At 36.4% G+C, this 24,144-nt stretch overlaps 2 protein-coding genes across 3 annotated transcripts in view; both read left to right on the forward strand.

Annotated features, from left to right (window-relative positions):
- Window positions 1-15,942, forward strand: part of USP4 (ubiquitin specific peptidase 4) — a 48,208-nt gene extending 32,266 nt beyond the window's left edge. Inside the window, exons 14-22 of one of the 2 annotated variants that reach the window (XM_070937105.1) lie at window positions 3,839-4,030; window positions 4,916-5,004; window positions 5,251-5,460; window positions 5,549-5,619; window positions 8,611-8,726; window positions 10,373-10,522; window positions 11,717-11,820; window positions 12,579-12,667; window positions 13,979-15,942. In XM_070937105.1, the coding sequence (XP_070793206.1) occupies window positions 3,839-4,030; window positions 4,916-5,004; window positions 5,251-5,460; window positions 5,549-5,619; window positions 8,611-8,726; window positions 10,373-10,522; window positions 11,717-11,820; window positions 12,579-12,667; window positions 13,979-14,098 (1,141 nt within the window). In that variant the 3' untranslated portion in view covers window positions 14,099-15,942. Of the gene's footprint in view, window positions 1-3,838; window positions 4,031-4,915; window positions 5,005-5,250; window positions 5,461-5,548; window positions 5,620-8,610; window positions 8,727-10,372; window positions 10,523-11,716; window positions 11,821-12,578; window positions 12,668-13,978 lie in introns of those variants that run through there. The other variant, XR_011599993.1, reaches the window with a different exon arrangement.
- A 2,123-nt stretch (window positions 15,943-18,065) lies between these two features.
- CUNH3orf62 (chromosome unknown C3orf62 homolog) lies at window positions 18,066-20,674 on the forward strand. Its single transcript, XM_070933751.1, is given in 4 exon segments — window positions 18,066-18,125; window positions 18,128-18,624; window positions 19,797-19,891; window positions 20,526-20,674. Coding segments are annotated over 4 exon segments (801 nt in total).
- The last annotated feature ends 3,470 nt before the right edge of the window (window positions 20,675-24,144 follow it).

The raw sequence follows: 24,144 nt of genomic DNA on the forward strand, positions 1-24,144 counted from the left end.
GGGATACAGATGGGGAAATGGCAAGCTCCGCGGAGCTCTGCCAAAACCCCGTCTGCCAAGCTGTCGCCGACAGGTCTTCGGACCTCCCCTGTCTTGAAGGGACAGGGGGACAAGAAGGGACCCCTTGGGCGGCCGAGAGGAACGGGCAGGTTCCTCGGGGCCGGAGGCTTTCCCTTCACGCCGGCGGCAGTGGAACGACAGCCATGGCGGCTGTCCCGAAACCGCAGCAACCAGGAACAAAGATCGTGCTGGAGGAGAGGAGGAGAAGCAAGAAGCGGAGAGCAGAGCAGGGAGTTTGAAAGCCGGGTGAGTCAACTTCTGCCCAGGCGGGAACTGCCTGTAAATGCTGGATTTACAAAAAGTGTGCCCCAGCCTTAACAGCGGCTGAGAAACATCGGGGCAAAAAGACTCAAATGAATGGTGGAGAAAAGACCTGTTGATAGATAGCGTTAATTATAGACTTGTTGGAAATGATTTTATTACAGATTTGGTCTTCTTTTTTTATTTTTTATGGCTAAACGAGATACGATTATGTTTGAGAGAGAGGAAGGAGAAGAGGAAATAAATATGCTTTTAAAAGTAAAGATAAAAGACAAACGGAGATGGAAAAGATGGCTGCCAGCTGAAAAGTGAAAGTGTAAACTCCAGACTGCTTGTTACTTGAAAGAGAAACTTTGTTGCCTGTTACTTAAAGTGGATTATTTTGAGAAAAGTTTCAAGAGGCTTGTGTCTAGCTTCCTACTGCGTGACTAGGAGACGTCGGAAAAACATATGCTGCCAAGTCTTAGTTGCTGTAAGCGGGTTATTCCAAACGGTTGCCAGCACCGTCAGCGACGAAGAAAACACTTAATGCAAAGGCATACAAAGTCGGCGTTGGGAGCGGCCGCCTCCCAACGCCTTTTAAACCCACGCGCCCAATAATTACGGCGGCTCACACGCCCTTCCGGACAGCGCAACCCAGCCCCTGCATGAGTCAGCAAATGCAGCAAAGCAGAGGAAGGGCAGTTAAGCAAAACCCTAGCTCCGACTGCAGCGTGACCGGCCGCCTACTAATTATGCTAAACACCTACCACCACCTGTGCAAACAACCACCCCGCCCAACGCCCCTTCCGCTGATCCAGGTGGGTATAGCGCCGGGGCCAACTTCATGTTCATAGCGCCAGGATCCGCAGTTGCCACCATCACGCTGAGTGGCGAGGGGATCTCGACAGGTTGACTTTGGACATATAATTGGACATATAATCTGTGTATTGGAGGATATTGAAGATCAGAAAGAAGAAACTAAATGGAATAATGAAAACTGATTTATTAAGCGTGACAACAAGAGAAAAAGGGCGTGGCAACAAAAGAAGAACATGATGATACCATATATGGAATAGTCAATTCAGAATTAACTTTATAGAATTTATAACTTCGAGGACATTGAAATGGAAAATAAATATACTCAGATAGATTGGAGAAGGAAAAAAAAATGGAATAGAAAATAACAAGATAACAAAATACCATAGTTTGAATTAAATGGATGTAATGGTGTCTGGGAGTTTGATCTTTGAATAATTTTAGGAGATACCTTCTTCTCTGAGCTCTCTCTCAATTTTATTTTATTTTATTTTTCTTACTTCTTTCTTTCTTTCTTTTGTCCCTTTTCCCCTCTCTATTTTTTCTAATTCTCTTTTCAATTTCTTTTGTTATATTTCTATTCTCTTTCCTATTTTTATTCTTGTTTTTTTTCTTTTGTTTTTATTTTAACTATTATTAATATTGTTACTATTCTCTCTCTTTTTTCACTATTATTTTTATCTAAGTTGATTTTATGAATATACAACAATTTGACAGAAAAAAATGAGTGTAAATGATTGAAAATTATGATTTTTGGATGTTTCAATACCTTTTTAAACTTGGAATTTTTAAGCTCTATTTACAGACTTAATAATTTAGAAGAAGATGTTCTCTAAGGTGCTGGATATTAAGAAGAATTAATTACAGATTTAATAATTATAGAAAATTGATTTTAAAGTGATTTAAAATGTTGATATTTGCTGAAAATAAATATGGCACGGGAGAAAGCCTAGGAGAGAATAGGAGCTAAGATATTTGTCGATATAATTTTTTATTTTAAATCAGTTAAAGATATGGAGGAGAATGGATTTAAAAATGAATACGAGTAATATATTGTGAATTAATTTAAAGTTAAATAATTGAATAAGAGATGTAGAAATGGAGGAAAACATAAAGCTGGACAATAATTAAAATAAAATGTTATGAATTAGTTAAACAAATAAAGTTAGGAGTGGAGGGAAGCATGATTCTGGAGAACAGTGAAAGTAAATCTGTGATCTAGTCTTACAAATAATGTAGGAGTGGAGGAAAGCATCATACTGGAGAACAGTTAAGGCAAAACTAGGAACCAGTTAAAAATAAAAATAAGAGTTAGGAGTGGAGGAAAGCATACTCTAGGTAACAGTTAAAGCAAAACTGTGAACTAGCCAAAAAATAAAAAGTTAGGAGTGGAGGAAAATATACCTGGAGAGCAACTGAAATACAGTTGTGAACCAGTTAAAAATAGAGGTTGGAGCGGAGGAAAGCATTGCTGGGAAGCAACTATTTGAAACTGCGAACCAGTTTCATAATAGATTTAGGAGGATTGAAGGAGATAACGTTGGTATGCAGTTAAAATTATACTGTGAACCAATAAGTAAGATTAGGAGTGGAGGAAAGCATCGCTGGAAAGCAACTGATTAAGATGCGAAACAGCCAAAAAATAAACTCAGGAGGAAGTGGAGGAGACAACACTGGAGAATAGTTAAGCCAAACTGTGAACCAGTTAAATAAATAGAAACAGAAGTGGCGGAAAACACTGTTGGGAAATAGCTATTTAAACTATGAATCAGTTAAATAGTAGACTTTAAAATAAAGTATTTTGAGAGTGACAAATTTTAGATGGAAATGTTGATTGATTTAGAACAATTAAGAGAGGAGGAAAATATTCTTTGTCAAGATTATGGATACTAGTTGCCATTTAAAAGAGGTACAATATAGACTCGATGTAATGGGTCTTAGAAATGAGGAATATATATGAAATATTGATTGTTAAAATGACAAAGATTTGGAATGATGTCTATTTGGAAATAATTGTTTAGAAATTAGGGTGACATAGTAGAATGTTTAAAATCTAAATGTTTAGAATAAGATTTTTTTTCTTTTTTTCTTTTTTTTTTTAAAGAGGTAAATGGATAAAATTTGGAACAAAATTGGTTGGGGGAATGTGAGTAATTGTATTTACTTTATACCGGATCAAATCCTTGCTCTAAAAAGATGTATTTTATGTTTTTTTTTTTTTAAAAAAAACTTTTCAAAAAAGAAGTGGTGAGGGAATGAAATGAACCATTTTAGACAAATGTCAGGTACCACTAAAATGGCATCTAGGTTCTTGGATGGGCTACTCCAAATGCAATTCTTTGATCCCTCAAAAAAGGAGGAATATATTTGATTAGCAACAATACATTCCTCTTTCCTAGAAGGAACAAGTTCGTAGTTCTTTCATTTGAAAAAAACAGGATAAAAATCTAATAATAATAATTTGAAAAAGGGACAGTAGTAAGTCAAGGGGATCAGAAGGAAATCATCTGTTCATAATAGGTTCTATCTAGTTTATGCATGAATATATCTTAATAAAGAGCAACATAGCACTTTTCTGAATGACACTGTTGAATTGTTCCTACAGTTAAGAAATATTTTTCTGATTTTCTGTTGGAATCTGCTTCATATGAATTAAATTATATGTTCTTCTACTTGGAATGATAGTAAATAGCTCTTGATCTTCTCTCTCTTTTTGCAGATATGAAGTTTGTAAACCAACTGAAGATAGTGCTGAATGTGTCACACTCTCAGTTTACTTCAGAGAAAAGAAAGCAAGACAATCCAGTGTTACCCCAGGGACAGTTCTTTATGGCCAACCGCTACTCATAGCTGTACCCAAACACAAGCTCACAATAGAGTATTTGTACAATGTTATATTGGAGCGAATTGGGTAAGTGTAAGTCCCATCTTAGCATACTATTCATATGGTTATAAACATTCATTGAAGTATTCTGCATTATAAGTAGTCCTCAATTTATGACAGTGCACTTAACAACCATTCAAAGTTACAATGGATTTGAAAAAAAGACCCATCCTTGAAGTTATGACTGCTGCACCATCCCCATGGTCACATGATCAATTTCAGCTGCTGGGCAACTGGCTCACATTTATGATCGGTTGCAGCATCCCATGATCACATCATGTTTTGTGGCACCTTTTGCCATTTTCTGGCAAAAAAAACACCTATTGGTTAAGTTGAATTATAATTTATGACCATGTGATTTATTTAACAAATGCCATAAAAACAATTGTAGAATCGAGTCCAGTCACGTGCTGACTTGACTTCGGACTGCAGCAAATTACAGAAGTAGAATTATTTATATACTGCACACTGCCTATTTGATAGTTAAAAGAAGTGAAAAAGTTCTTTCTTTTGAAAAAACTTAACACAAACCAATAGAATATGTGATGACTCATTCTTCATATTTCTTGATGCAGCTTAGGTAGTTTTGTATTAATATAGCTTCCCAATTTTCAAACGGATTTAAAAGTGTTATTTCAATTTTAATATGAGCTATTGTGAAGTTATAATATACATCTGTTATTATACTATGTTTTACTGTGCTATACTATTGCTTGCAGTTCTAATCCTGTCCATAAAACTTCCATTCCTCCTTTAAAGCAATATTAACCAATGAATATTTAATATTAATATATTTAAATGATAGTGGTCAGAATGAGTAATAAATAGTCATTGCTATCAGTTTTGGAACTAATTATTTTTGCTTATTGGTTTGCCTGATTTCCCAATAATGGACCAACTATTATTTTTCAGACGCTATGTAAAAATTAATTTAAAAGAAGACTATTGTGACGTGTCTCTGGACAGTGATACTTGCAATGGCTTCACCAATATATCTGAAGGTAAATTCTCCAAATTTAGACTAAAATCTAAATATATGTTTGCATGTTTTTCTTTTTTGTTAAATCACAAACTTAAGTCTGGCTGATCTTTAAAATACTTGAAACCACGTCAAATTTAGTCCAAACTCTCTCCAATATAATCACCTACTTTTTTTGTAATTTTGAATCAATTGCTTCTCAGTTTAGAAGGGAACTTGCAAATCTGAAATACAGTAGAAAACACTCTTTGCAATATATTTATTCTAGGTGATGTTGAAGAGATGGAGCATCAGGATAGTGAAGAAAACAAACAAAAAATACCAGATGCAGGTGCTTCTCAGTCTGAAGAGAGGGGTGAGCAGGTGGAAGGGAAGCAGCACCAGAAAAAACAGCTGTTCAGTTTCAGTTTTGTGAATTCTTATGGGACATCAGAAGTAAACTGCCTTACCACAGAAGGGAAGATCCTCAAACTGAGTTGTACGTATCTTTTTTAAATTTCACTATAGGCAGTTTTCATTTGTGGAAACTTTATGAATAGCTATTGATTTTTTTTTCCTTTTTCCAGCCTATGCAACTGTTGCTATTGATTGGGATTCCGACACCCGGAAGCTGCTTTTTGATGAACACGAAGCTCAGGTGATTAATGTTTTTGTCTCCCTTTTAAGGGGCAGAACTAATCCCTGTTATAAAAAATCTAGGCAAGATTATGTTGTTCCGATTTGATATGTTTCTTAAAAGGCTCTGTAAATAAATATGATCATAAAATATTGCTTTGCAGAACAGATAGGCTTATTGAGAATGGCTTCATGCATCTGATCATATTTTACTGAGTATTGTATGCTTAGTGAACATTTTGTAATTGGATCCCCCCCCAAAAAAAAAAATTATTTTGCCATTGTGATAGAGATTGCTCCTTTTTTAAAGCAGGCATTGAAAGTCTCTGTCTTACCACAGTCAGCATGGTAATTTTCTTGCAAACCTCAATTATCATATGAGTTTTATTAGTGTTTCCTTCTCTGACCAGATAACCTATTTTTATATGCCTTCTTTATTCCTATAAACGTGCTGATTGAAGATTGGAATCTTACAATGTAAATGCCTGTTCATGGTTACTAATCAAAATTATTTTACGTGAGAAATGAAGATTTTAATATAGATCAGGCATCCCCAAACTACGGCCTGTGGGATGAATGCGGCCCGCCAATGCAATCTATCCGGCTCGCATGTAGTGGTGATTAAGCCCCGTCCCGCCCCACCCTTCTCAGGGTTGCCCTTATCTTCAGTTGCCCAACACGCATTTCCAGCGTGCGCTCCTTTGTCCCAAAGTAGGATTGAGTGGGTGGAAGGGAGAAGGGGGAAGGGTAGGAGGGAAGGAGAATCCTGGCTGGCTTTCCTTTGGCGTGGGGTGGGGGGAAGACCCAATACCCCCTCCATGCCTGCCCGCTGCTCTCGCAGTGCCTTGCACAGCAGAGATAGGGAGGGGAGAGACAGATTCATTCTCTCACTTCCTGTCTCTGTGTCTTCTCACTCAGAAAGCCCTGCATGCTTTCCTAGGGGCTTTTCGCTACTTGTTTTTCTTTCTTCCTTTTGGAAATCTGGGATTGCTGAGGAATAAGCGGCAGAGGCTTCCATCCTCCTCCTTCTCCTCGTGCGCACCCTCCGGGCCTCATCACAGCCGGGCAGGGGGTTGTGAGAGGAGGAGGGGGAGGAGGGAAGCCTCCGCCGTTCATTCCTCAGCAAGTCCGGATTTCCAAAAGGAAGAAAGAAAAATGGTAGCGAAAAGCCCCAAGGAAATCACACAGGGCTTTCTTGGAGAGTAAGAAGAGACACAGAGACAGGGAGTGAGAGAGAGTGACACGCACACGCGTGCGCACATAGACACACACACACAGAGACAGAGAGACACGGGGGAGAAAGAAAGAGAGAGAGAAAGATGGGGAGAGGGCGGGGGAGAGAGAGAGAGGGAGAGAGAAAAAGAGAAAGAGAGAGAGATGGATGAGAGGGAGGGAGAAAGAGATGGGAAGGAGGGAGAGGGAGACAAAGATGAAAGAAAGAGAGATGAGAGGGAGTGTTTAAGGTTGCAGACCCCTGAGCCAGGAGAAGGGACAATAAGAAACAATGGAATCTTTCTCTTCAAGTCTTTAAAGAACGAACAGATTTGCTTCCTGTTTCAGAACCAGTGAGTTCATATTATGAGGAAGGGGTTTATATGAGGACTGTGCTAATCACAAAGCCTTTCGGCTTTTAATAAAATAAAAGATGCCACTAAACTCCTTCTGAAATAAAGTGATCCAGTCTATGTCTCCCTCAAGATCAGGATTTTTATGGGCTTTGCTGCGGGAGGTTTTATCTCCACTCCCTTCCCAGGTATTTGAATATCTGCAATGATGCAAACTCGCCCAGGTTTTTATATGAATAGTTCAGTCCTGCAAATGCTTTTATAGAAGCTGCATTAGCTTTTGGGTCCTTCTGAATATTTTTGCCTTAGATCCTGATGAGAGCAGTTCACCAAAAGGTGACTCTGGGTGGCACACAACAGTGAGATAAAACTATATAAAACTATAGATGTAAAACATAGAAATCCATATCAATAAATAAATTGGCCACACCCACCCAATCAAATGACCATCTAGCCATGCCCACCCAGCTGGTCCGCCCCCCCCCCCCAACAGTCTGAGGGACCATGAATTGGCCCCCTGTTTAAAAAGTTTGAGGATCGCTGATATAGATAGTCCTCAATTTACGATTGTTTATCAATTCAAAGATACTAGAGCCTTGAAGAAAGGTGACTTACAATCTGCTCTTGAAGTTTATTTATTAAATTTATATTCCATCCATCTCACTCTACGAAATGACTCTAGGCTAACCAAGTTAACTACCCCCATGGTCACATGATCACAATCCAGGTGCTTGGCAACCAGCTCACATTTATGATGGCTTCAGTGTCTTGCCATCATCTGATTGTGACCTGTGACCTTTCTGATAAGCAAATCTACCTTCCCCAATATTTTTTGCCTAACTATGGTGATCCACTTAACAATTGTACTAAAAATGATTTTAAAATTAAATTTGGCCATGTGATTTCTGCCTTTATGACTATACCACTTAACAATGGGAATTCCATTCCCAATTGTCATAAGTTGATAAGCAACAGTAATTGGTTCCAGGGAAAAGGTGGCTAAGTCACACGGACAGTAAGATACGGTCAATAAGTGAACCATATGATGCTGCCAAGATTGCTGGTGGCTGCCATTACGCTTAGATAAATTTCTCTCATGTAGCAAGCCCAGTGTTACTCTCTGGCATCCGTTATTGTCAGGAACAGAAATTCAGGTTTAAGAGTGCGCACTGGATTTTTCTTTACTGCCAGTTATTAGTTATATTAGTGAATGGTTGCTATCTAAGGCAGTTGCTAAATGAAAACTGCTTGTATGCATTTATTTACATTTGTTGTCGCTACAACATACCATGATGCAGTAGCTTTTGTATGTGTGAAGTGGAGAAAAGCCAGCACAGACTAAAGGGGAAAGGGCAGAAAGCAAGCTGTGACCATAATGTGTATCCCTGACTATTTTTTTTTTAGAAATGTCTGATTTTCTCCATTTTAATATACATTTGTGTTTTTAGGCATTTGAAAAACACAACAGTATGTTTCAGTCACAAAAAAAGAAAACTTCTGTAGCCCTTACAGAATGTATACAACTTTTTACAACTATGGAGACGCTTGGGGAACATGATCCCTGGTATGTTTTTGCTACTGACTATTCTTTGGACCGCATTTCATAGCTTGTGCTTGAATATTATCTGCATGTTGCTGTTGCATGTTGATATACCATTCTTCCTTACAAATGGAGCTCCCTAGTTCAGAAAGCAGACAACCAGGATCACATGTGACCACTCTTCATTGTTTAATAAATATGTGAAAGTATCCATATGCACATACCTGTGAGAATTGCTCTGTTGGCACTGCAAAAATAAGACAGTTGATCATGTATGTTAAGATTATCTTTCATTATTGCTGCAGGATAGTAGGGTTTCCTCAGCCACATATTATTCCATCTGATAAAGAGGCTATTACGTGATCCCTATTCCCCTTCTTATTTGTGGTAGATCTAGCAGACTTATTTTCTTAGATAAATCTCTGCAATTACTATCTGCTTTGTAGATCAAGGATCCCCAACCTTTTTATTGTAATTTCAAGAACATGTCAGAGGCATTCTCAAATGGCTTATTTTGATGTACCAGGAGGTGAACTGGTGGAGTTGCTCCCTGCTCTTTTTAGCTTCTCAAAATCTTCTTTATTAACTTTTTTTTTCTGGGCAGGGTAGCATATCTTCAAACAAGCCATTCAGCTATGGCCACTTCATTTTTTTAAGAATGTCTCTGGGAATCTATATAAAATAAAATAAAAAATGCAGCAGGAAAACTGCATGGTACCACAGCCTTGCATTTGTGATATTATATTTGAGACATATTACAAACATGTATTAAGAAGCACTTGTTCTAGACAGCTTCACAATGCAAGACAGGGCAATCTCCACTGATAATTAACATAATTTTTAATGTAATATAAAAACATTTGTCATATTTTTTTAAAGGGTTCAGTAAAACCATGATAAAATCAGTAACAGCAAAAGTACAGACAAGATAAGATTAATTATTGAAAACAAAGCCAATATATGTTGGTTTTGAGGATAAAGTCCTTATTACATTTTTCTGGTAAATGTAGATTCTGATGCTGTTTCCAATTTAAATGGGATTTGGGGAACTAGTGAGAAGACAAGAACTAATCAGAATGAAGATTAATTAGTATTACTTTTCCCCTTAAAAATGATTTTTGAAAATGCACTGAATAGTGGTGTATCTTATGCATTTCTTTTCCTTTGCTCAAAGTATTCTGCATTCTCACAGCAGTACAAGACCCTTTATCCACAGATTATTCTTTCTGTAGTATTTCTTGAAATGATTAGGCAACCATGCAACATATAAGATCCTGGATCTTTTGTGTATCTTAAAAATAAATCCAGTCCAAAGCAATCCAATAGGTTTTCTTCCTGTAAGGTATAGAGCAGGGTTGTCAAACTCATGTCATCACATGATGTATTGAGACTTTCCCCCCTCCCTTTGCTAAACTGGGTATGGGTGTGGCTAGCACGTGACGCATCTGACCTGCAGACTGCAAGTTTGACACTCCTGGTATAGAGAAAAACTGTGGACTAAAATCTGATCACAAAAGATTTATCTGGTTTACTTGAGATTGCTATATCTTTCCAGAACTATGGAATTGTAAATCCCATTAAACAAGTATTAATTTCCTTCCAATAAAGTGAATTAATATCTGCAACAAATGCTTTTGTTTTTGTTTTAATTTCTATTTGATTTGTTTCAGGTATTGTCCTAATTGCAAGAAACATCAGCAAGCCACTAAGAAATTTGATCTTTGGTCATTGCCACGCATTTTGGTAGTGCATTTAAAACGCTTTTCATACAATCGATATTGGAGAGATAAACTTGACACGGTAGTTGACTTCCCTATCAGGTAAAATTTTCATAAATGTTAGTATATTGGTATGGTCAGACCTGATATCCTTATGAATACATGGTCCAAGTAACCTTGTCACAACTTAAATAATTACAGTACCCTGTTGCTGATTTTGATGCCAGCATCTTCCTGAATGCCTTCGCTTTTCTTGCTTTGTTCCTCTACTCTGGAATTTTGTATAGCTCTACTTTCTGTCCCTTTTAGCTATTCTGGTTTGGATTTTGAGATTTGTGGTAATTTTGTTTTACATTACTCTGAGGTTGGCAACTCACTAGTCCAACAGTTTAGGGTTGAATCTCATGATTAGTGTCCACATATTCTTGTAATAAAGATCTTTAACCTGAGCACATCTTGGCTGTATTTTGGAACCACATCTAAATGTATATTTTATTCGGCAAAATGTTACTTTCCTCTAGTCATATTATTCTCTGGTAATTGAGTAATTTATACCTTTGGAATATAATTTAACAAATTAAATAAAATGTTTTTCCTAATATGGTCACAGTAAGTTAAATGAAAAATTAAATGTTTCTCTTGGTCAATATACTTGGAAACAGAAATTGATTTTTTCTCTGTATCAGGTTAATTATACATATTTTTTAAAAAACGTGATAACACACATAATAATCATGTCTGGTCACATTATGATTTTGTATAATGTATCTATATTTTTGTGGGAAAGTATTTTGGAAAGATTATACTAGGTCTAAGAGCATTTCTTTGAATCTCAGTGAGAATTTGCTTCCTCTCAACCTTGACCTTACTTGGAAGAATTCTAATTACACACAATGTCTACATGACTTTTTTCTGTAACTATTTGTAACAATACAGAATAAATTCTTAGTATAAATATCTCTTTCCCAGCCCTGTTAAAAATTTTCCAGTGACTACTCCAGAGAGCCTGCCATTGTTGCTCATGTGTTTGTAGCAAAAAATTAAAATACATTTGCAGAGATTACCATAAAATGATGATTATATTAAAGTATTTCTTCAGTGAACCAGTAGTGTCTGTGTAAATGTATCACAGAATTATTCAGGAACATTGTGGGTAATCAGCAATATTGTGACTTGCTGGTAATAGCAGTTGAATAACAGGATGAATAATTTTAAAACTGGTTTTGGAAATAGATTGTCTTTAAGGTATTAGCATGGTTTTTTGCCACAACATTAATCTTTGTGACTTCTTTATAGGGATTTGAACATGTCTGAGTTTGTTTGTGATCCAGCAGCAAGCCCATATGTATATGACTTAATTGCAGTTTCCAATCACTATGGAGGCTTGGGTGTAGGGCACTGTGAGTAATTCTTGCTTCCCTTCCCTCCCCCCCCCCTCCAATATCTGCAAAAGTTCAAAATATGTCTCCTCAGCAATATCCAAGATTAAAGTAAGGATCTTTGAAACTTAATATAACCCATTGCAGGCTTCTGGGTTTGGTTCATTGAGACCTGCCCTGCAAAGCTAATAGAAGCGATGCAACAAGAACACTGAATTGTCAACTTTGTAGACAAAAAAAAAAAATCCAACCTCAGTTAAAATGCTCTAGTTAATGTCTGTTAAATAGATAACTGGGATTTGGTGAGAATTTTTTTGTATCATAAAGTTCCCCTTTTCTGAAGCTGCTGTTTGTTGTATATCTTCAATAAAAATATAACAATATTTTTATATCTTCAGATATTTAAATCAGTTTAAGCAGTTTTCATACGTTTAATAACACTGATAAAAGTCCCATGAAAAAGTGTTCAGTGCATCTAGGCAGTTTGCCGGTTGTTACTAAATTTGTTTAACTTAATCTATTAATTAAGCATATAATGATTGTGTAATATTTTTAAAAATCAAAGTGTAAAGCTTCCCTTTACCTCACCAGTGATTTGTTAAAGTGCTGAGTGGGTTTTCTTATATAATTATTTATTCATGGTTGCCAACTGTAGTAAAAGGGAAGGAATTCCTTTACACTTTTTTCACAGTGTTAGAGACTATCTGTGCTTGGAAAACTCAGACTGTATTTTTAAAGCATGTGATTATATTTCTCTCTTGTATTTGTTTACTTGTCAGATACTGCATATGCTAACAATAAAATCAATGGAAAATGGTACTACTTCGATGATAGCAATGTATCTCCAGCTTCTGAAGAACAAATAGTGGTAAGTATTTCAAATAAATCAAACCTTTCCTGGTAACTTCTGGAATTTAACAAATGCAGCTGTTAAATCAGAGTAGCAAGTTAAAATGGCACTACAAATTATTTTCTACAGAAAATAAAAAACCTCTCAACCTGTAAACTGATTAAGTGATAGGATGCATGACTCCACTATTTTCATGATTGTGACATGCCCCTTCTTGCTTCTTCAGGTGGTCAGGGGATCTTTAATGGGCTGGATCTGGGAATGGTCAGCATTTCTTTGGGGCTGTTGATGCTAACAAGTCTATACAGCTGTTTTAGTCAACTACTACACAATCTCCAATATTGATCTTCCTTTTTGGGGAGAAGATTGTTAAGAAACGAAGAGTCCGCTAAGGGGAACCCTAGAGGAAATAGATTGCCTAGACCTTTTTCTTTCTGAATTCAGTCCAATAATAGGATGGAAATATCATTTGTTGTTCCTTAAATTACCTTTATTGTGACTTGGATTTGAAAAGTGTACTTTTTCTGGTCTTATCTGACCTCTCAACAGCACTCAGCAGTCAGTACCATCAACAATTACAATTCTAAACTCCCTGCAAAATTTGGGAGATGAAGGCAGAGTGTTACAGCGAGTCGATTATTATTTAGTCAGTGATAGCAGGAGGCTGTTGTGATTTGGCTGATGTTGAACCCTAGGAAGACAGGTTATTGTTTGTTCAGAAGGGTCCTCTGTCAGCTATAGTAACTGGTTGAGATGGCACTCACCTTGAAGGAGGAGGGCTTGCAATAAGGAGATTTTTTTAAAAAAAAAATTTGATTTATATGCTGCCCTTCTCCGGAGACTCAGGGCGGTTTACAATGCGTTAAGCAATAGCCTTCATACTTTTATATATTTATACAAAGTCAGTTTATTGCCCCCACAAACTGGCTCCTCATTTTACCTACCTTAGAAAGGATGGAAGGCTGAGTCAACCTTGAGCCTGGTGAGATTCAAACTTACAGTAATTGCAGACAGCTGGTGTTAATCACAATGCTTTTAGTCTGCTGAGCCACCAGGCCCTTCCATTCCTGAATGGAAGCAACAGAATCAAACTCAACCTTAGCAAGATTATCAATGTGTCCTTGGTCCTTCTGATTCTAAGGACTTTGGTCCTGTGGGAGGTAGCCTCAATTCATTAGAGGAGGTTTCCAAAAAATATGTCAAGACTTCTATCTAGATATGTGAATATTTCAGAGATCTGAGTTCTGGGGCTTTATAGGCTAGCTTGATTACAATTTTTCTGTTAGGTATTGATTTTTTTAAAAATATTTTTCAATCACTTTCTTCCAGACAAAGGCAGCATATGTACTATTTTACCAACGCAGAGATGTCAAGCTCAAGGGGAGCCATTCTTTTTGCCCAAGCATGGAACCAGAATCTGAAGAATGTGATGGCATGGATACTAACTGAATTTCTGTGGTTAATCTCCAATATGAAAATATATCTGAGGACTTGTTTTGAACCCCTGCAGTGGCTACTTGACAACACAGGAGCCCTCAGCACTGAAAAATAGATAGAGGAAACAATAAGATGACAAACCTGGGCATACTCTTTAACCTAAGAGTTTTTAATCAAATTCTATCTTAACTGTTCAATAAAATGATGCCGAAATCTGACTTTGTATTATGAAGATTGTGTGGGATTAAGAGCTGCTATATGACTGGAGCAATGCATGTTAAGAAAAAGATGGCTGGGTTGTTTTGCATCCTCAAATTGGGTTTCAGTGAAAGAAATGTATTTAGTTTCATGCATTGTGAAAAGTGTACCATCTGGGAGATACCTGAGTGCTGCAGAAGTGCAACATATAGACATCAGCTTCAGTCTTGGTTAGCACATATTACCATGACATTATGTCAATCCCTTTTGCACATGTCACGATCAGACTGCTTTTTTGAGAAAGTATTTCTCCTGGCCCAAAGTCTCCCATCCAAAAATTACCTTAAGAAGTATTTCAAAAATAGTTTCCATGTTTTCAGGCTCAATGCCAGTAAAACAATCCTATAGAAGTAACATACAGATAAAATCCCTTTCCTGTAGCAATATTCAGAAACCCTATTCTTCATATTCATCTGATAGCAATGCTTTATGTTCCTTTGACACTTTTTCTCCACATTTATGCAATGTTTTATCGGCACCATATAAAGGTCTCAATCCCTTTCTCTTACAAAGGCCACACAAAATATCCAATTACTTTGGCTGTGTTTCAACCCATTCGTTTTCTTTCCTGACATTTTATTCCTATTTATTTAGGTCATTTCCCTTCTGTTTAGTCATTTCCACATCAACTAAAAGTTACCAAAGAAAAATAGTCTTGCTGTTCTCTTTTTAATCCACATCCTTTTCACTAAGCCCTAATGTACTTTGGTAGTAGCTTATCTATATAAACTAAGAGTTTTCAGTAATCCTCTGGAATGCCACATTGTAATGAAGAGATTTGTTATTAATGGAAATGGCTTTGAAATCATATTAATACCTCATGAAATTATTTCCTTTTGCTGTTGACAGTATGTTCCAAGAATTCATTCAACACTCAGAATCATTTCTTTCGCAAATAAATTTTACGTAGACTTTTCTCTGCAGTTCCACAAGCTATAGTCACCAGTGATTCAACATTATTTTAGCAGAATTTATTAGATGTGAACAGTAGATTTTAGCAGAGGAAGAATCATTGCTGTCAAGCTTTATTCTGTTCACATTCAATCTTCCAATGATTATAGATTTGCAGGTGATTCTTCTAAAGCACTGAAATGATTATTTGGTTGAGTTGTCTATGCTTACAGATTTTTAAATTGGTTTGAGGTTTTATTTCAACTGCATATTTTTTCTTGCACATATGGGGCAGACAAAAGGGGCTAGAATTATTTAAATGCTAATGTCAAATTACATTTTATGGTTTTGCTTTCTGTTTTTCTGGGTTATAATTTCTTTTAAATGTAACATTTGGAGAGAGAATGAAATAAATATTTAAATGCAAAAAGCAATTTATAATTAAATGTAACCTTATATATTTCTGTTGCATACTGAAGTAAAAATCTTCACTGTTTTTAAGTATGATCAGAGAGTAAGTACATTGAAGTAAGTTTCTTCTAAATGCTGTACAAATGGTATTAGGAATCTTGATTTGCCTCTGACCAGGCTGAATCCTAGCTGGTGTGTACATATTGTATAGTATCGAGATCACTTTTAGACTAGCACTGGATTGTTTTACTGTGTAAAGATAAAGAATAAAATAAAGAGGAACGGATTGCACAAAGTATGTACTCTTTGGTATTTCTGTGTGGAGAATGAGGGTTTCTAATATATCCTAGGATCTGACTCATTACCTGATTGAATAGTAATGCCTCTATCAAACGATATCAAAGGTACAGCAACCTTTTTCCTTTAATTTGGAATATAGTGGTAGCCTAGGTGCTATGTGTATATTCATTCCCAAGTAATTTCTAAAGCTAGAATTGTAAATTCATACACCGTTTCTTAGCCTTTGATTTTCATGCTCTATTTCTTGGAAATTAATCTTACTAAGAATTTGGATTGACTTAAATCTACTTATCTCACTTCCTAGGAAGATTTGTCAATCCTTTTACAGTTTTAAGACCGTCATCTAACAGGCCATTTATGGACAAAACATGACTAATAATAATTGTCTGAAATAGGCTTACAATGTTGAGTTATATGCAGTAATTTCTGAAGCACTGGGACAAACAATAAAGACAATATTTCTTTTTAATATTCATCCAGATCAGTCCTGATTAGGTTTATCAGATTCAAATAAGAAAACAATTCCTTTATTAACTAAATATGTAATAATATTAATTTACTAATAATAAATTGTCATTGGAAAGCAGTAAGTCCCATCTTGGAGGAAAGTTCTAGTAGAAACAAAGGTTCCGTGACAGTTGAAACCTTCCACAGGGAGAGGAGGGGCACCAAGCTCTTTGCTGGGGAGCTTTCAATTCAGCCTATGACTTTCTTGCTAAACAAAAGGATTTGTGCAATTGCTCTTTTATCTTGTACTTGCCTTGCAATTGGGAAGCCTTGATAAACAGGTCTGGTGGATCTCAAACTTGGATTACAAGGGGCACTGGTTTATAAAACCCTTAATATAGATTAGGCATCCATCACATTTTGATGATATCGTCACAAGCAGGTTGCTTAAATATTTGTATCTTATGAACAGATTATGGGATTTCTAGAGAAAGCAAAACTTCAGGAAAGATTGTATAAAAATATAGTAAAAAAAAAACTTAAAAGAATTTGGGGCATAAAATTGTTGAAGTAACAATATTAAGATAAGTTGCAGATGAGTACATAAAAAAAAAACCCTTAAAATATTCACAAAGCTTAGATGCATCATCTTACAGCAATTGTGATCAATCAAAGTTGCTGAGAGGGTTGTTTATTATTCTTTTTTCCTTTCTCCTTATAATAATCTGATATGTAATGATTGAGTCAGGATGTGTCAAGGGGTTTAGTGCTTGGGAGAAGATATGAAGCCATGATTTCTTGGTCAAAGTTATATCTTCTGAATTTTTTTTTTATTTTTTTTTTATTTGATTTATATGCTGCCCTTCTCCGGAGACTCAGGGCGGCTTACAATGTGCTAAGCAATAGCCTTCATCCTTTTTTGTATATTTATACAAAGTCAGCTTATTGCCCCCACAACTGGGTCCTCAATTTACCTACCTTAGAAAGGATGGAAGGCTGAGTCAACCTTGAGCCTGGCGAGATTCGAACCTGCAGTAATTGCAGGCAGCTGGTCTTAATAACAGGGTGCTTTAGACCACTGTACTACCAAGGCTCTACTGGAATTTACTTCCAGAAGTATTTTAGGGAGACCTAGAGAAAACTAAAATTTATCTCTCGTGTGTTTATGCTATATTCAGAAGTAGATCTGTTGTAAAGATATGCACTCATGTATCACACTTAGTCATAGTTCAGCAAATCACTCCGTGGGGGAGATGGGTGTCCTCCAAATATTGCGGAAGAGTGGGAGAGATCAAAGTGACCTGGTTCAGACATTGCTAAATAACTGTACCAACATGAATGTGGTATGGCTATGATCAGATAAGAATTAAGCCAAAAAACGTGGTTAATAATGCACTGCCTCTATTTAATTAAGGTTTGTAAGTTATCTGCTCCCCAAATTGCTATTATCCGGATTTTTATAAATCATTTTTTGCAATTTTCACAGCCTATATGTTATAAAGTGTGGCTTGCACAAACCCTAAATGGTCTCTATGCCATGTCTAAATACAGTGTGCATTTAGGTTAAAATAACATCATATCCTCATTGACAAAATGCTTTGGTATACTATTATGTTGAAAGCCATGGCTTAGTGTGAGGTGTAAATCCTCCCAATTTTATATTTAGAGATGAATGACCAACCAAAGGAGTACTGGTCTACAAGTTTTAGGAGGGGACTGGCAGAGGAATATTAAAAGTTTGCTCCAATTACAACTTTTTATAAGCAATCAGACTTCTGGACAATTCACTATTTTTCCCTTTCAGGTGAGATGTCTGAAAAGTTAAGTAGGTGCCGTAAGGAGCTAGCAGCAGCTATTGATCGAGCAATGGAAGATCTCTCCATTCCTTTCCTTCCTTCCCAAGATACCAGCAACAACCAGGACTCTGATTTGCCAATAGTGCAACTTTCTGCACCCCCTAATGTAGATATCTTTAATTCTAAGGGAGAGGTAGCATCTCCTACTGTGTATTGCCCCCAGCCATCTTCAGCAGTCTCTTCTCCTGAAAAAGAGAATCCCCTCCTTAGGTCAAATCTCTTTCCAGTGACGGTAACCTCGACTATTACATGTACCAAACGGGAACCATTGATGAGCAAGGAAAATACATGGTTGCACGCCCCAATCTTTATGGCTGACAAACAGTATTTTATCAGCCTACAAGACAGTGAAAGATGGAAGAAAGGACAAGTAAGGTATGCTTTGCCATCACAGGCTTGATTTGTGATGATATGAGCAGCATCTGAATTTGTTTTGATTACTTTGGCTCCTGCTAATCAAGAACAGGATAGATGCTAGAAATGACTCCAGGCATTTTGGTGCCCAAGATCAAATGGTAAAAAACAGCGCAAAGCAAAATCATAGCATATGTATACCATAACCTAATTTGCTGGTCAAAATTTGCTATCTCACTCAGCTCATCAACTCTGGAATATATTACCAATAGAAAATGATTAAACTCTATATTGGTCTACCAGCAGGCAAATACATTTTTATTCAATGCAAACTGAAACAGGATGAACTTGTATCAGTTTCCAGATGAAATCTCAATCACTAAGATGCTATTTTAAGAAGGTAGCCTTTGCAAGACATCCTTAAGTGAACGGGTTGAGCTCAAAACTTCCTAGAGTGTGTTCTTGCTCCATGGAGGTAAAAATGTCCAGTCCTTTGAATCAATGTTCCTTATTCTGTGAAAAGTGGACATCCATAGCGTACAAGATGGAATTGATCATACCCATCATACCGCAGTTGGTGGTAGCCTGAAGGATAAAGATGTCAAAAGGCCCCTAAATAAATGGCACAATCATTGCATAACTTAAAATTATTGCTTATTTCATTGGTATTCTATTTTTATTAGTTCCCTTCATCATGATCATTACCCAAAGAGCAAGCCACATGTTAAAAAAACAACAGAGCAAGTACTTGTTATGGTAAAGGAATAGAGACAAAAGTTTCCTAGTTTGTATTTTAATAGAGATCAACAGAATTCCCAATACCAAATTCAAACTAAGCATTTATTTTTTTCAAAAGCATTTATTTTTATAATGATGCAGTTTTAAAAAATTGTATATAAAAATACATTAGGGTAAAACTAAGAAGATATGAAAAGGCAATTTGGGAAAGTGCTCGGGGAAGACATCTTTATACCTTACTAGGCACAATGGGTTTATGCGTTAATGTATAAAAATAGCTACACTAAATGAATTTGGATAACATAACTGAAAATTGAGACATCTCTATTACTTGAATACTGGGATAAATTTCATTGTAGTTTGTGAAATTGGTTGGCTTGTTTTCAAATGTTTCTCTTACAATGGGAAATGTCCTGGTCTAGTGGTTCTGTAAAAGGTGTTTTTATGCTGTTCAGCAAAACTGATGAACGATCCATGAAGTCAGAAACAAACATAATTTCCTGTGATGTTCCTCCAGAGAATCCAAAGGATCATGAAGATATGTGTGCTGGTAAGCAATATTTCCTCTGTTTCATAGTTCTTTTTAAATTGGTTCTATGAAGGGAATTGGCACTGCACGCTTAAAGCAAAAAGAATATGCACATAAAGTTTTCTGCAGATTTATCAATTTATATTGTTTTAATATGGATGTCAAGCATAAAATGAATGCAAGATAAGGATATTTTTTTTAAAGCCATGCTCTGAAAAATAGCAATAATTAATTTTGCATTGGCTTGAAAAGCACAACCTTAAATGTGGAAAGATAGAAATATGTGATGGGAAGGTATCCTCCTTTAGAACGTTTCCATAAATGCGTGCATTACATTCTTGCTCTAGTTCATTAGCTTTTCACAAACCTGCAAGCCCCCCAAATATATCCCATCCATCTTTGAAATAGCAAACACTATTACAATAGATGTGAGGAGAGTTATTGTAATCATTAAGAAAAAAAATGAATACCAAATACTTAATAACTGGAGTGGAGGCTTTATAACTGCTGTTTGGTTACATTCTCACATTTGGACAATTGGAATTCAATTTGAAACTCTTTAGCTTCTTCAGAATGAGCAAAGAAAACACCATTCTGATATTTTGAAGGATCTGATGCAAATTACCAGCTTTTTATGCACTTTTTTTTTCTGTAGATGAATCCTCAACTGTCCATCTGGGTGAGAGGAACATTTTCAGAAAGGTCCTAGAGCATAGCCCTGAAGATGAAGCTATAATTGAAACCTTGTTGGATATGGAAGAGGAATACAGATTAAACAGCTCCACCTTGCACCAGCTTCACTAGGCAGGTGGTGTAAAGTGTGAGCTATTTTTAAGATTTGTTAGTAACATTTTTAAACCATGCAAGCAATCCTGACCAGATGCACAATTAAAGTAAGCAACTTACAATATTGGCATGGGAGTGTCTTTTTTCTTCTCTGTAGGATAATGAACAATAGGTCAATCAAATGCTACTGCTTTTGCTTTGCCCTTCAAGGTAAGTTTCCATTGCAAAAAAAGATACTGCATATAAACCATCTTGTGACATAATGATTTAAGTCATGGTTATTTGCAAATTTTTGCCAAGCAGCAGACGCTTGGCAAACATCTTTAAACCAGAAAAAACAGATTTGAATCATGGGATAAATTTCACAGAAGGAAACACAGAACAGATAAACACTAACAAAAAAACTGATTGGTGGTGGAATGAAATAATCTATTTCTTGTATCTAAAGATTAATGGTAGGACCTTGTGCATCTAGAGTTGATGATTTACTCCATGGTTTTCTCTGGGGAAGCAAGCCACACATCTGCTTTCATGTCAGACAGGAAAGAAAGGAGAAAAAAAATGTGTAATTCATAATGATCATAAATGTATAGTTTAAAAGAACACCCCTCCACCCTCCAAACTGCCTAAATTTTTTATTTGGAATGAAATTAAAGATTTGGTGAGTTTTTAGCTTTCACATATTATCATAGCCTTTTGGGGGGTAAAATACTATTATTGACCATTGAATAAAACAGTAGGCATCAGGATGCTCTTTACCAGATGATGATGATTATAAAAAGTATTAATGGACTTAATCTATTTTATTTTTACCAAAAATAGGCCATGCGTTAAGGGCATAAATATTTTCAGCAATTCAAGTAAGATCCACTTTTGTAAGGATCATATACAAATACCAGCATAATTTAAATGGAAACATTGTTACCTTAAAAATGTCAACAAGGGAACCAGTGAATGTTCTACACATATACATAATTCTAGTGTTATTCACATCCAGAATGGGAAAAAGCTACTTTTTACTTAATTTTCTATGAGATGGCAGATAACTCTGTATACAGTGCATTACCCATAGCTTGGTTTCTAGCTCGATTGTTGGCAACTGTTGCAATTGACTTTTTGTGACATGTCTCTCTTCATACAAAGCAAATACAGGTAAGTCCTCGATTTATGACTGGTCATTTAATGACCGTTCAAAGTTCCAGCAGGACCCCCTCCCCCAAAGATATTTACAACTCCTTTCTAACAGAAGCACACACACACAGTTAAATAACTGCATTTTGGGTGCCCTGCATTTATGGCTGTTCGTAGCATCCTTGGATTACCACAATTTATGACAATTTTGCTGAAACCTGGTGTTTACTTCCATTTTTTTTTGCAAAAGCGCCCCATAGTGAGCAAGCGGTTCACTTAATGACTGTGACATTTGTTTAATAACTGGAGTGGTGGCTTATGATTACAGCATTTGCTTAATGACCGTCACAAAAAAGGCTGTAAAATTGAGTCCATCGTGTCAGTGATTTGCTTTACGATTACCAGGAAGATGGATATTTTATATATATTTATCTATACTTTAGTTACCTTACATATACATTTATTATTTTTCAGTAAATATTCAATCTTTAGAATGCCACTTTAAGTTCTTCTTAAATCATTTGATATAAGGACATATAATGAGTTGATATGAGCACACTAGCATAGAATGAATTTGTTTATATATCATATAAAAATGTGTACTACTGAAGTGCAACTTAAGTGTGGCACTTGCTATGAATCTGGAACAGATGAATAACTGTACTCATCAACCCAGACATGCAATAAAAAAGAATTCCTGGATGTTTTTCAAACTTTCTACTTTCTTTATGAGGAAATGGCACCGAGAGACAAATCAAGCTGCATCACTGCTGAAAAAATATTTGGTTGCATAAAATAGACTTAAACGAGCCTAAACTAGATAAGAGGCTGGGTGCCCTGCAAGTTAAAAAAAAAAAAGCAATTTCCACAGCTTCATTACAGAATAAATTATCTTCATATGTGAGATATGAGATAGAATTAAGCTTGTGAGTCTAAAACAGGGAAATCCTGCCTACAGCAGAAGAAACAAAGTATGGGGATGCTCCTATGGGCTTCACTGGCATAGCTAGTTTCACAGTGCATATATATAACCTCCCCCTCTCTAAGATAGCAATGGGAAATATCTGGTCCATAGGCCATGTCCAAGTCTCCATCCCCCTTCATCAGAACTAATAACTTCAAGATATTACCTGAAGGGTTTGAAAGCAGTATTTGCAGCAAGCTGAACAATCTGAGAGGAGGAAAGGCTTAACCCTCACTTTCTTCATAACCCCCCCCCCTAAGAGCTCAACCTTGAGTGGAGTTAAGGAACAAGGAAAAGAGACCTCTTCTCATTCCTGTTTTTAGTTTGTGACAGAAAAAGGATTGGAAAGGTATCAAATGTAACATGCATCCCCACAGGTTTCTGTTGGGACACTGTGATTTTATTCATTTTTCTTGCTATATAGCACTGCCATTTCACAGCTGTAATGAACTCTTGTTGTTATTCTGCTGAGGCACAGAACCACGATGTAGTATAATTCAACAACTGCATGCGTATAAATTCTCAGAACTCTTAGCAAAGGTCTCGCTGGTTGGGAAATTCATGGGGCTGCAGCCTTATCAAGCGTAGATTAAAGCCAATGATATTCTGAAAAATTATAACAGGAAATATTGGAAATGCTGTACATACACCACTGTTTAAAAAAAAATTAACTCGTCTTTTAATGCGTTGCTACTTTAGTGTCACAGTTTGACAACTGAGCCACAGTCACGTATAACTTTTGGCTGGCACCTAAAGAAAATGATTCAGTCAACGTGGCTTTAGCCTTGTGAATTCAGGAACATGTATCGTCTTGATTATAGACACAACACTCTTTACGCCAAAAGCTATGAACGTAATTAATAAAGAATCTTATTTTATATACATGTTAAAACTTTAAATGCTTGTCCCTTAAGGATGGATTACTTTAAGACCTAAAGCCAGGAGTGAAATTCACTTACCTTCCCTACCGGTTTGCAAATGTGTGCACGCTGCGCGTGAGTGAACACAGAGGCTTAAAATCATCACAAAAAAGTGATGTAATGACATCCGCACGGGTGGGCGGAGTCTCCCGCAGCCGCTGCTACCAGTTCGCCTAAGCCAGATAGAACCAGCTGAATTTCACCCCTGCCTAAAGCCCATTTTCTATACCATAGAACTAAAATCCATCAAAAACACATCTCAATAAAGAGGAATTTATCTGATTCGAATCCATACTTTACCAGTATTCCATTCTAAAATTAAAATCAAAATTATTCTAGTGAGTGGTTTTTACTACAGTGAAATTTATTTACTTTCCATTTTGGTAACAGCATTCAGTTACTGTGTTTACCTAGATGACAGGAGAAAAGTTAGAAAGGAAAAGGTGACTCTTCATCCAGCTTGGCATTGGCAA

This window comes from Pituophis catenifer, unplaced genomic scaffold, assembly GCF_029215685.1.
Source record: "Pituophis catenifer annectens isolate HBS135680 unplaced genomic scaffold, rPitCat1.0.hap2 SCAF_2, whole genome shotgun sequence".
NCBI lineage: Eukaryota > Metazoa > Chordata > Lepidosauria > Squamata > Colubridae > Pituophis > Pituophis catenifer.